We start from the raw sequence: 12,605 nt of genomic DNA, 5'->3' as shown, positions 1-12,605 counted from the left end.
TTGAGCCTGAATGAGCCTCCTGGGACTGCAGGAGAGTTGGGAGGCCCTGGCTGACCAGGGGCTGCTGCAGCCCCACTGAGGGCATATCAAACCCACGAGAATTTTTCCCTCCTTTCTTGTGCATCTTTCCCACAAGGAATAAATAAGGAGATTATTTAGCAGACATTGACAGGAAATAAATTTCCACACATTTCATAGTGGAAAAAGGAGGAAACTCTTTCCTCAGCCAGGATTCCAGACCTTATCTCTTGCAGCACACACTGTACAGTGAGCATCTTCCAATGGGTCTCGCAGGGAAGTTGCATCTGCCATAGGTGCAGAATCCCCCTTTTCGCCTGCATCCAGCTGCATTTCCCGTTTCCATGGGGAAAGAAACACACAGAACAATTAAAGCAATTCTCTGTGAGAGCACTGTGTGGTTGCAAAAGGCTGATGCTGCCCGTGAATTTCAGGGCAATGGATGGGCTCAGCTCCAACCTCAGCACACCAAAGATCACACATGGGGCAAAAGGTCATTCAGAGGTACCCAAACAGGAACAGCTGGGTGTAGGTTGGAAGCCTGACAACAACCCCCTTCCTGACCCACCAAAGAAGCCAGGATTCTATGTTCATGGCCGCTCTCCACCCCCAATCTGTGTCCTCTGTGTGTACACCTTTCTTGTCAGTCCCCCCCTTACTTTTGCATCATTCCCACTAACATAGTCACTTCCCAGGACATGGAAAACCCCAATAATGGAGGATCACACCTCTCCCCATCTCCCCACTTCCCCTCTCACCTGAAGCACCCTGGACCAGCAGGAGGATCAGAGGGAGGAGCAGGAACAGGATCTTCATGGCTGCTGCCTCTCCTAGGTCTTCACCAGGCTGCAGAGGGGACACCAAGGCAATGGGGACATGCAGGACCCCAGGTGGGGCAGAAGCCTGAGCTCTTTGCTTCACCAAACTGCAGAGGGTCTGCTCCCAGCCACAGCAGATAATGTTTTCTCTACCTTTCTCTTAAAAAGAATTCTGAAGTCTGTGCCACCCTGCTAACTTTGGGAGCATTTAATGATGTCTCATTCTCTGGGAAATCCATTACCTCATCTGATTCTTTTCCAGGAGACCTCACAGTCACGTACCTGATGAAGGTATTGGTGTTCAGGCAGCAACAAACCCAACAGGAAATGCTGTGTCCAGCAGCCCTTGGGTCCAAGGAGCACTTTTTCGGCCAAAACACTCTGATTTTATATCGTTGCAAGTCGTGGGGACATTCACTGATTTTTGCTGACACATTTCCCCTTGGCCAATCAGAAAGCCACCCATCCATGTGAAGATGCTGGAGCTTCTCCTTTATCCCTCTCTGTTGCAATGGCAGAGGCTGAGGTGCCTCCTGGGGCTGTTGCAATTGTCACCGTTGTCCCCATGCAACACCTCTTGTGACACCAGTGGCACCAGGGCTGTGGTGGCCTGGCATGAACTGCCTGGGATAGACAGAACAGGCTGGCTGGTGCTGGCAGAAGAAGCACCCAGTCCCGACCAGTATCTCCTGGGAGGGTGGTGAGGTCCTGGCACAGGTTGCCCAGAGAAGCTGTGGCTGCCCCTGGATCCCTGGAAGTGTCCAAGGCCAGGTTGGACAGGGCTTGGAGCAACCTGGGGTTGTGGAAGGTGTCCCTGACATGGCAGGGGGTGGAACAGGATGAGCTTTAAGGTCCCTTCCATCCCAAACCATTCCATGATTCTTCAATAAAATCTTTGTCTCTTCCTGTCCTGTCAGTTTGCTTAGTGAGCTGCTGCTGTGTAGCACACAGAAACATTTAAAAAATGTTGGTTTTCTTCTCTTTTTACGTGACAAGAACAGCTTCATTCTTGCCAAGGTGACTTGCATTTGCCCTGCCAGGCAGTGATAAGATCAAGGTTGTCTTTCTGGTGGCTACTCAGATAAACAAGCAGTGCACAGAGAAAAAGTAGTCAGGTGAGACCACACCTCACCTCATTCTGTCTGAATCCAGTGCTCCTAAAACTGCCAAAATCTGCAAATGTGAGTCAACAGAACCAAAACTCTGTGTAAATGTGTGCAAACTGTGGGAGATTAGTGAAGGAAGGTGAATAGGACCTTATCAGGCCTTGGAGGTGTGGACTTGATCCAAGAGAGTTTTTGGATTTATAGGAATTCTGAAGTGTTTCAGAAAGATAAACATCAAGGTGGCCCATGGAGGAAAGGTCATGAGATAGAAAGAAGCAATGTATCCATGGCTGCTTTCCACCCATGCCCTACATCCATTTCATTATCTCTCCGATATTCCTAGTAAACTTTATTTCTAACCTTTTTTTGTACAAACAATCTGCCTGTGGCTTGTCTCCAGAGTACTGGTCCATTGCTCAGGGAAACCAAAGCTCCTGGCTTTGGATCTTGGAAAGAAGAATGGGGCTTGAGGTTGGATGCATCATGGACAGAGTCTGATGTCATCTCTGAGAGAGATGCGTGGAATGATGGAATGGTTTGGGTTGGAAGGAACCATAAAGATCATCTAATTCCAGCCCCCTGCCATGGGCAGGGACACCTTCACTGGACCAGGATGCTCCAAGACCCATCCAGCCTGGCTTTGATGCATGATGGAGACTTCCCCCGAGCTTCAATCTGTAGAAGCAGAATTGGGTGTCCATTGCTGGGTCTTTGGAGCATCCTTGCTCGTGGATATTTGGAACCAGACTCAGAATCAGCCCGGGGTCAGCACAGCCAGGGAATGCTGTTTATGGTGTGGAAAGGGCTTCTGTAGCCTCCACTGCAGGGAGGCCATGCCTGAGGCCAGCCCTGCCCAGAGGAGCTTCCTTGACCTGGGGATCTTGGGCTCAACCCCACCAGAGCTGCCGCTTGGCCTTGCTGATCCAGACACAGAGTTGAGCCCACAAGTGGCATCCTCATCTCACCTTCCCTGTACCCACAGCAATGCCCAATACCCCAGGAGAGGTTTATGCCACCCTCTGGATGCTCCATGGAGGGGGCTGTGGCTGTCCCCTGCCCTGGCAGCCCCATGGTGACTGTCCCATGGAGGGGGCTGTGGCTGTCCCCTGCCCCAGCAGCCCCTTGGTGACTGCTTCATGGCCACCCCCATGGCACCCCTGAGCTGAGCACCCTTGATCTGCCACAAGGATCATCCACAGGGACCCACCTGGGCCCCTAACTGAGCTCCCATCCCCAGGCCTTCAAACCCTCCCTGCACTGACCCCCAGCTCAATCCTAAGCTCCTGAGAAACCCCACAGCACAGCCATCAGTCCCTACTGCCTCTGGAGAGGAATGGCTCTCCCTACCCCCAGACACCCCTGGACCCCAAAACACTGCCCTGGTGCCCCCCACCCAGGCCCCACAGCTGGGGATGGACCCAAGGATGTCACAGCAGTGTGTGTCCCATGGAAGAGCACCACAGGGACTCCTGACCCAGCTCGGGAGCCAGTGGACAACCATCAGGTCCCTACTGAAATCAGAGGTGTCACAGCAACCTCCCATCCCTGACCCCACATGAGAAGTGCTCAGGTCCCCTTGCTGAGCGAAAATTCTGGTGCTGGGGTCCTGTGAGTGCCACTTGTGTCCCCCCCTGTCTCCACAGGTGGAGATATAGGTTTGGCTGAGGAGAGAGGGTGGATGGTGGGATGGTGTTTGTGTGTCCATGTCTGCCAGGAATTCATCCCATCCTCTCTGCCCTTCCCTACACACAGAGGAAAGAGATGCACAGCCAGGACACACATTTTGGCAGTGGGAATGATCACCACCTTGTATTGGGGACATGCTGGGGACACTGGGTAAGGGATTCCCATGGGATCAAGATCTGGCTGTCCAGGATTGCTGCTGCTCCCAGCGGTGCTTGGTGCCTCCAGGCAGCATCATCCTGACCACGCAGCGAGGGCACAGGCTGGTGTCCTGCTCGGGGATCCTGGAGCCCATCAGGGATACCATCGCCTGCAGGAGGAAAAGTCTGGCAGTGCCTGTCCCACCCAGGGCAGCAGTGAGGGCTCAGGGATGTCGCTGTACCCCTAGGCTGCATATTCCCCCTTTTTCCCCAGCAGCCTCAGCTCGAACCCCAACAGGCAGCCCTGAGCTTACATCCGGCAGCAGAATTCCTGCTCGGAGCAGAGTCCAACGCGGCCGATCCCCGGCGGGCAGGAGCGCTGCGAGCAGAATCCCCCGCGGCGCTCACACTCCTCGGCTGATGCTCGAGGCGGGGACAGCCCTGGCGGGCACAGAGAGGAGATTAATTTATATAATTATAGATGCTGGGCACAGCCCCTGGTCCTGCGTGGCCAGCGTTAGCCCAGCCCTGCCTGCCCCCTGCCACAGCTGCTGAGCAGGTGTGAGCAGCAGAAATCCAGGTGAGTTTATGGCACTTGGATGAGAGACACTCACTACACCCCTAAGCAGGCTCTGCGAGAGGCTTTCCATGGTGCCTGCTGCCTCCCTCCTGGAACAAGGGAGAACCCCAAGGGTGGAAGCAGGATCTCCCTTTGTCTCTCCCGGTCCTCCTCTCCAGCAGGGCTGCTGTGCCCAGTGCTGCCGACTCAGAAAGGCAAGGGCCAGGAGGTGTGGAGAGGGGAGCAAATCCCAGTTCGGGAAGGATGAGAGATTTAGTGCAATGTCCCAGCTCTGGTCCCAACCACACAACCTGCAGCAGGAGCCTCTCCTTAAAGGTGTGGGGTGAGAGGGACCCCGGCAGGGATGGCACAGCCACCAGGAGAACTCACACATAGCTCATCAGCCCAGCTGGCAAATCCTCCCAACAAAACACTGACAAACCCTCCGCATTTCTTACCTGTCACGCCCTGGAGCATCAGGAGGAGCAGAGCACAGAGGACAGGCAAGATCCGCATGCCTGCGAGTCGCCAGCAGGGTCGCAGCTCTGGGGAGAAGAGAAAGGAGGCAGAGGTGAATGGGAAAGTCCCTCCCTGCAGGTCGTGTGTCACCTGCACGGGGACAGAGCCGATGTGACAGAGAGGGGATGTGACCAGTCACTGGCAGCAGGATGCACTCAGCAGCCCGGGGGTTGGAGCTTCCCAGCACCAGCAGTTTGGTCTCTCCGCTTGGCACAGAGTCCCTTGGGATGGCTGAGACCTCAAAACGTCCAACCCCAAAGCTCCTTGTTCTCTTTCCTCCCCCAACAGAGAAAAACAAGCAGAGCTTTCCTCATCTGACACCTGAGAAGGATTCCCAGGCCTCCAGCGCAGGATCTTGTGTCACCCCGCCTTGCGTAAGGGCTGGTCAGGGCTGTGGTTTGCTGGACACCTCTGGGGACACACACAGCATCCCTGTTCGTTAGGCCTTGGCAAACAAGCAGCTTTCACCACACAAAGGAGCTCTGTCCTCCTCCCCCCGCGGGAAGCGTGATCTCTATGCTTCGCTTGAAAATAACTGGGAAGACGCCACTTGGGATGACATCCTCGTCCAACTGGCAATCCCGGGAAGGATGAGCTTTAATTGTGGCTTTGTTTGGAGGAGTTTGATGTGTGTAACCCTTTGCTGTGTGATGGTGCATCTTCATAAATGTCTCCAGCCTTGCTGCAGGTTCATCAAGTGCTATAGATGTGTGTGGATCTTGTGGGTGATGTGCATTCAGAGTAGGCACAGGAATTGTGGAATCACAGAATGACTTGGTTTGCAAGGGACTAGGAGGTTCTGTTCTGCCATGGGCAGGAACACCTTCCAGTAGGTGCTCCAAGCCCTGTCCAACCTGGCCTTGACCACTTCCAGGGTTGGGACAGCCACTGCTTCTCTGGAAAATACAATAATATGCCTTTGATCTCAACAACTCACTGTATTTTCACTCCCCCAGTGAGGGAAATTGTACAAACCATTTGCAGATCTGCACCCAGGGGGTTCACTGCTACTCTGCCATGGTAGTCAGAGCACTCAGGACAACTTATTTCCTTCACTACAAAAGGAAATCCTGATCCTACAGCTACAGCCAGAAAAAGGGAAAAGGCCTTGCCCCAGTTTTTATTAATATCTGCTGAGCTGTCTTGGTATCAAAGCCACAGGAGGCAAGGGACTGGGAGCAGCTCCATCTAGTAGTCAGGTTCCTTACAGAGCTTTGTTAAGGTGCCAATTACTGCATCTCTGTGCTGCTGCTCTTTAACACATGCTCCAGCTTAATCCCTGCAAGTGTCCAAGGCCAGGTTGAATGGAGTTTAGGGAAACCAGGTGTGGTGGAAGCTGTCCCTGCCTATGCCAGGGCAGTAAGATCTAGATGATTTTATGGTCCCTTTCAACCCAAACCATTTAATAATTCTCTGATTCTATGAATTTGAATATGGGGAGAGGGAATTGGGATAAGAAGCAGGGAGGAGATGCACAACATGGATCATCAGTTGTGGATCAGGTTTCAGCCTGTGTTTCCCTCTAAGCTGTCTCTTGAAGCCATTCCCCAGCCAGAAAGGCAAGGACAGCTATTTGTGGTGGTGAGCTAAAAGCACGATGAGATTGGATTCTGCATGATGCTGGCTACAGACAGAGGAATCTAAAATTACAAGGGCTGAACCCTCCCTGCAAAGCCCTCAGTCCTTAAGCAAAACTCTTGTGCCATTCCAGTTTGTGAAACACTCACCTACCATGGATTGTGCAAAAACTTCTTAGGACATCAACTGAAAATTGCTGGTTTGGCTCCACTTGGCAACTTCCTCAGGTTTCCATCCAGGGGAATTCCTGGGAGGTGGCTGTTGGCCCAGCTTCCTCCCCTTCACAAGGCTGTGGTTTCAATGGTGGCAGTCATTTGCAGAAACATCTGCTTTGAACAGACCCAGAGACTGAGGGAACCAGGTCTGTTCAGTCTGGAGAAGTGAAGGCAGAGATGGGATCTCAATAATCCATATAAATATCTCCAAGGGGTGTCAGAGGATGGTGCCAGGCTCTTTTCAGTGATGCACAGTGACAGGATGAGGAGCAGTGGCCATAAACTAAAACACAAGAAGTTCCACCTCAACATGAGGAAGAGCTTCTTTACACTGAGGGTGGCAGAGCACTGGAACAGCTGCCCAGGCAGGCTGTGGAGTTTCCTCTTTGGAGGCATTCCAAACACATCTGGATGCGTTCCTATGCCACCTGCTCCAGGTGATCCTGCCTTGGCAGGTGGGTTGGGCTGGATGATCTCCAGAGGTGCCTTGCAACCCTAAAAATTCTGTGGTTCTCTGGAGGGTGGGCAGATGCTCTGCAATAAAGCAGGACCTCGAGGCTTCAAGTCAGTCCTTTGCACATCATGACTTAGGTTTGCTTGCTTCTCTTAAGTCAATCATTACTGCTTCTCCCTTCACAGAATCGTGGAATGGTTTGGATTGAAAGGGACATTGAGGAAAGTCTCTATCAGCCCCCTACCACGGGCAGGGACACCTTCCACTATCCCAGGTTGCTCCAAGCCCCTCCAACCTAGCCTTGGACACTTCCAGGGACGGGGCAGCCACAGCTTCTCTGGGCACTAAGGGTCCTTGTCAGCACAGGAACACTCCTGACCACGCAGGAGCAGAGAAAGGAGCTCACTGAGCAACTTCCACCTTCTGGGTTTTGTTGTGGTCCAGGGCATGACAGGGTGAATCTCTTAGAAGAGAAGTGATCAAATTCACATGGGAATTGGCCTCTTGTACATGTTTCTGTAATTGTCTCAAGCAATATCACAGATCTAACTCCATTCTCCTGATTTGCTACTGCAGCCGATATAAATTTCACAAATTTACTCCAAATTTATATCAGACAGACAAACCAAGGGAAAAACCAGACTTCAAATTGGTCCTGCTCAGTGTGTTTTCAGTTCCCATAATTAAACAAGATGCTGTTGCCAGGTGTGAAAACTCTAGACTAGGAGATGGGAACCTAAAATTTTCAGAGCACAGGTGCTGTGGAGTGTCACACTGGAGAAGACTTTTGTGCTCCCAGTGGAAATGATGACTGAGCATTCCTAGCAGGTGTGTTGAAAACTTGCCAGCACTCACTCAATCAGCGACCCAGGGTGAGGAAATACTTTGGTAAACTACACATTCCTGGCAAGTTTAGATTGATTTCAGAATTCTTGTTTAAAATTCTCAATGGAAATAAGACTTGGGAAATGAATGGGAAATTAGTTACTCTTGGAAATTAAAGACAACACCACACAGGGTCACCATGCAACCTCACCAGATCTTGCTTTTATTGAAAAGAGAATGACAAATCCTCAGTGCCTGGTACAACAACTCCTTGAATCCAACGATGTCAAAAGTGATCATTCCTGGAAATTCTCTGCAATTAGCCCCACTACAACCTACATGAAGGAAAGCATATTTCAGGGTTTCCAGATTTATGATTATGAGAAAAATCCTGCTGCTTGGGATTCAAATGATAATTTGGGAAGTTTTTTCCCTGGATAAATCCTAAACTTACCATCTACAGCAATTATATCCATCTACAGCAACTAAATCCAGGAGGACAAAATCCCAGGTAATCTCTGCCACGAGGGCATGTCCCCCTGTGGCAGTAACTCCTGTGAAATCCACATCCCCTGTTAGCTCTCCTGGGTCTTGCAAAGCTTCCGCCTTAAAAAAGAACAATTAAACCAACAAATAAACACAAATAGGAGACATCGTATTTCTGGCAGTGATTTGCATTTTGCTTAATCCTGTTAGCTGACACCATGTCATGCTGGTGCCCAAAGTCATGACTGTCCAGCCCTCAGAGGAGGAGGTCCATGGGCAGAACAACCAAGCAAATGCTCTGATTCCTTTTCCTGACATGTCTCCAAGCCCAGGATTCCCTTAGGAACTCAGATTTTAGGGATGGACATCAAAGACCTGACAGAAAACAGTAAGTGGGCACTTGGCAGCTCTTAAAATCTTGTAGCCCACAATTCAGAAGAGGTGCACCAGCTCACCTGGGAGGGTCCCTCTTGTATAAAAAAGAGGGAAGAAAATTTTAATGTGAACAGATAGTGACAGGACAAAGGGGGATGTTTTTGAACTAAAAGAGGAGAGATTTAGATCAGGTTTCAGGAAGAAATTCTTCCCTGTGAGGGTGGTGAGGCTCTGGCACAGGTTACCCGCAGAAGCTGTGGCTGCCCCTGGATCCCTGTGAGTGTCCAAGGCCAGGCTGGACAGGGCTTGGAGCAACCTGGGATAGTGAAAGGTGTCCCTGCCCATGGCAGGTGGTGGAATAGGATGATCTTTGAGGTTCCTTCCAACCCAAACCATTCCATGGTTCTACAGATTTGTCCTGTTTCCCTCTCCACACGTTTTACCCATGTCTCAAACAAGTCCTGGAGCCCAGCAGCTCATAGAGATGGCTCCTACACATGGATAAATTCATCAATCCATGCAGAACAACACCTCCATGCCAGCAAACCTGGCACACCAGGCATTGCCCTCTGGGTCTGGGGCTGAACAGCCTGGAATTGCTCTTACCTACATGGCTGAACTGTCTTCCCTGCTAAAATAGGATATCCACATCCAAACTGCCCTCAGGGAACAGCCACCAGCCTGTGCTATTCCCAGAACAGGTTTTAACTGTGAAAGTGCTGTCAGGAATCAAAACAACCCCAGGGAGCAGACTAGCAATTAGGCAGGATGTTGCCTGGCCCTGTTTGGTTGATTAGTAAAGATCTAGCCTGGCAGCTGATGCATTCTGATGCACCTGACTGAGTGCACATGACCCAACTAATTCCAGTTTCCAGCTCAACCATGGAATGATGCTAAGTCCAGTGTATTCAGAGAGAGGGGAGATTTTCCAGTGAACAGGTAATGGATATTATATATGTACAGTGCATCCAGCACATCCCTGCTGTGCTGGATTCCCAGCACATGAGTGGAATGATTCATGCACATCCAGGGAGAAATTAAGAAGTGCTTGGAAGGGTAAATAAAACTGTCTGGGACACTACAGAGGTGCCTGTGAGCAGTCTGAGCTCTCAGAAACACTTTTTTTTCCAGATACAGCTGAATTTCTGGCTTTAATATAACCAGAAGGTCCTACTGAAAACAGCTCAAACATGCACTGTGTGTTAAATAAGTCATAAAAGAAAACAAAGAAGCACTTTGCCCAGTGTCCTGCCTCTGAGAACTGCCCTAAGCAGAGGCCCAGGTAAGAACAAGATCTGACAACCATACAGAATCATAGAATCACAGACTCATTTAGGTTGGAAATTACCTTTAAGATCATTGAGTCCAATTGTTAATCCAGCACTGTCAAGCCCATCACTAACCCAGGTCCCCAAGTACCACATTGACTCATATTTTAAATCCCTCCAGGGATATATATGACATTGCTCCCAGATTTCTTGTCTTCTGCAGTCCATCACAGTCTTTTCCCATCCTTACTACCCCAGAGGACACTTTCCACTGTGTTCCCACAGAGATCAACCCCAGAACTCCACCAGCCCTTGTTTGTGCACAGAGTGCCCTGCAAATGATGCTGTGCCATTTTCAGGGGTGATATTGAAATACAATCCATTTTTCTGGACAGAGTGGTCAGTTTTGGGTTCCAGACACCTTTGCACTCCCCAGAGGCACAGCCTTACACCACCACTTATGGCTGAATGGGTTTCTCCACCAAGGAGATGCTGCCAGAAACATTTAAATCTTAACTGATGACTTTATGCCTCTCCACCCCAAATAAAAGCTCCTAAAGCAAATATTGGAAGAACAAGGAACCAGAGTCCTTCTTTTTTTTTCCTGAGTGGTTTAAGAATAATTAATTATGATTTAATTTTTTTGTTGGGTGACTCAGAGGCAAAGTGTTTTAAATACAAGCCTGCAGGGTTTAACAGGGAAAATGCTGGCGCTGAATGGTAATTTTGGGGTTGCCCCTCATGCTTTCAAAGTGATAGTTGGATCATTTGCCTGCTAATTTCATGTATCAGCTGTAATCTGCCAATGAGTTTTGATGATTTGTTTGAAGATTCTTTGCAGGAGGCAGCTTGGCCACATCCCAAAGGGGACAAGAGACCTTGGCAAGAATTTTTAGTCCCTCACCTTGATTTACACCTTACCTGCAACTCCGTGAAAAACCACCAAGAGGAGAACAAGGAGAAAATGAAGGATTTTCATGGCACAGGGTGGGCTGGAAACTTGGGTCACTACAGAGAAAGGAGATCAGGACATAAATGAGAGGGTTGTCCCTCCACAGTCAGAGAAGTGACATAGAGAAATGTTCTTCAAAACCTTGGAGTTACTTAAAAGAGGTTAATACACATTTTTGTTATGATAATATCTATTGTCCTAAGGTTTTCCTGGAGTACACAGAAGATCATGGCAGAGAAAAAAAAACTTCCATGCAAAAAATTCAATTTTGAATCCCCTTTTAATTCATGCATCAAGCAACCAGCTATTTATCCTTGATTTCTTGATACTTTGCAATGCAGTGCAACAAATTTGATTTGCCTCATGCAAATTAAATCTGTTAATTCCAAAAATAGGACAATTTTTCCTAGATTTATGCAAAACAACCCCATGGGGTTTTTTAAGTTTTTCTAATTATAAAAGACCTGAAAAAGCAGTTTTCCTCACAATTAACTCAAACCCCAGTTTTCCTTATTCTCTCTTAGAGGCTGTTGCTTTTTCTTCCCCTCAAGAACTACATGACTTCCAGGATAAGTTTTTTGAGTATTTGTCTTTTCTGCATGTGCTAGTTTGGAAGCAAACCAGCAGAGGAATTAACCCCACACAAACCTACTGCAAGAGACTCCAAGTCAGAATTACAATTTAAGAGGAAAAATTAAAGTAAAGGCAATAATACAGAAATAATACCAGCTTAAACTGACACAGTCAGATCTGGTCACTCTCTGGAGGTCCAGTGGTGACTCTCAAGCCCTTCTCCTCTGGGAACCCAGCAGAAGTGGGTAGCAGTGTTCCAAAATCTCATTTTATATACCGGTGGGGACGTTCAGTTCCTCCCCTCTGGGCAGGGCATCTCACAATGGGGTGATGCAATTCCATGAGTCATTCCTGGAGACCTTGATTGCCCATGAGCAGAAATAGCCTCCCGGATGGTCGTATCAGGGCTGAAGATTAAAAAACTCTGCCCCACCTGTTCTTAACAGCTTATGGAGATGGTGATAGGCTACATAATTTTGGTTACACCTTCCATGTAATCTAAGACATTGCAGCCAACAAAAACTCTTTTCCCTGATCAACATTTGACACCTCTGGAATTGGCCTGTCTCCGACTGGAGTCACTGCACAGTTAAGGCTATAAAACAAAATGCAGATAAACATGAGAGATAGGAAGTCTCCAGCTTATTTAAGGACAAAACCTTTTAAGAGAGGCTGAGTTATGAGAATATTTTGCTTGTCACCAGGCAGGAGAAGGCTCCAGGTTGGAGCAGTCCCTGGATCAGTGTTGGCCATGCAGATGAAGATGAAGGAGCAGAGCATGGTTTGTGCTGTTTCTGGAGGGTGGTGAGGGATGTTTGACCTCCACAGCCTTGTGGTGGCTAAACAGGCTTTGGGGAGCTTTGGGGACACCCAGTGAATCCTCTTTGCTGTCATCCTCCTGTTATCAATTTAGCCTCATTATCCAATCAGAGACGTAGATCCAATTAAAAAAATTTATTAATTAAAAGCAAGCGGATATCAGTCAAGTCAGCGCTGGACGGGCAGAGATTCAAGCATATCTCTATGCACCGCGCCT

General features: G+C 49.1%; 2 protein-coding genes across 9 annotated transcripts; both read right to left on the bottom strand.

Annotated features, from left to right (window-relative positions):
- Nucleotides 1-206: 206 nt before the first annotated feature.
- On the bottom strand, nt 207-1,329 carry LOC146420253 (spheniscin-1-like). 3 transcript variants are annotated; one of them, XM_085048482.1, is made up of 3 exons: nt 1,104-1,329; nt 777-848; nt 207-345 (listed from the first exon to the last, which is right to left on the bottom strand). In XM_085048482.1, the coding sequence occupies exons 2-3, from the start codon at nt 832-834 to the stop codon at nt 242-244; spliced, it is 162 nt and encodes a 53-aa protein (XP_084904608.1). In that variant the 5' UTR covers nt 835-848; nt 1,104-1,329; the 3' UTR covers nt 207-241. The 3 variants fall into 3 exon arrangements, with proteins under 3 accessions (XP_084904608.1, XP_084904606.1, XP_084904607.1); XM_085048480.1 differs by having other exon boundaries at nt 208-345; nt 777-864; nt 1,079-1,320; XM_085048481.1 differs by having other exon boundaries at nt 208-345; nt 777-864; nt 1,119-1,317.
- A 2,390-nt stretch (nt 1,330-3,719) lies between these two features.
- LOC146420252 (gallinacin-5-like) lies at nt 3,720-11,815 on the bottom strand. Of its 6 annotated transcripts, XM_085048483.1 has the most exons (5): nt 11,723-11,815; nt 10,966-11,052; nt 4,783-4,869; nt 4,080-4,206; nt 3,720-3,935 (listed from the first exon to the last, which is right to left on the bottom strand). In XM_085048483.1, exons 2-5 carry the CDS (start codon nt 11,021-11,023, stop codon nt 3,920-3,922), a joined length of 288 nt encoding a protein of 95 aa, XP_084904609.1. In that variant the 5' UTR covers nt 11,024-11,052; nt 11,723-11,815; the 3' UTR covers nt 3,720-3,919. The 6 variants fall into 6 exon arrangements, with proteins under 6 accessions (XP_084904609.1, XP_084904613.1, XP_084904612.1 ...); XM_085048487.1 differs by lacking the exons at nt 10,966-11,052; nt 11,723-11,815 and adding an exon at nt 5,165-5,316; XM_085048486.1 differs by lacking the exons at nt 10,966-11,052; nt 11,723-11,815 and adding an exon at nt 4,976-5,307.
- Nucleotides 11,816-12,605: the final 790 nt, after the last annotated feature.

The sequence above is a fragment of the Lichenostomus cassidix genome, unplaced genomic scaffold, assembly GCF_008360975.1.
Source record: "Lichenostomus cassidix isolate B80296 unplaced genomic scaffold, HeHo_3.0 HiC_scaffold_87, whole genome shotgun sequence".
NCBI classification, from domain to species: Eukaryota; Metazoa; Chordata; class Aves; order Passeriformes; family Meliphagidae; genus Lichenostomus; species Lichenostomus cassidix.
The sequence above is the reverse complement of the archived record's forward strand: the minus strand, read 5'-3'. Positions and strand labels throughout refer to the sequence as shown.

What these genes read in the sequence shown, in the direction of transcription:
- LOC146420252 (XM_085048483.1), bottom strand. Translation starts at nt 11,023, where the DNA reads ATGAAAATCCTTCATTTTCTCCTTGTTCTCCTCTTGGTGGTTTTTCAC. An exon ending in GGTTTTTCACGGAGTTGCAG is followed by an intron (nt 4,870 to 10,965) that starts GTAAGGTGTAAA and finishes TCTTCTCCCCAG; the next exon opens with AGCTGCGACCCTGCTGGCGA. An exon ending in GATGCTCCAGGGCGTGACAG is followed by an intron (nt 4,207 to 4,782) that starts GTAAGAAATGCG and finishes TGTGCCCGCCAG; the next exon opens with GGCTGTCCCCGCCTCGAGCA.
- LOC146420253 (XM_085048480.1), bottom strand. Translation starts at nt 1,306, where the DNA reads ATGGATGGGTGGCTTTCTGATTGGCCAAGGGGAAATGTGTCAGCAAAA. An exon ending in CTGGAAAAGAATCAGATGAG is followed by an intron (nt 865 to 1,078) that starts GTAATGGATTTC and finishes TCCCCTCTGCAG; the next exon opens with CCTGGTGAAGACCTAGGAGA. An exon ending in GCTGGTCCAGGGTGCTTCAG is followed by an intron (nt 346 to 776) that starts GTGAGAGGGGAA and finishes CGGGAAATGCAG; the next exon opens with CTGGATGCAGGCGAAAAGGG.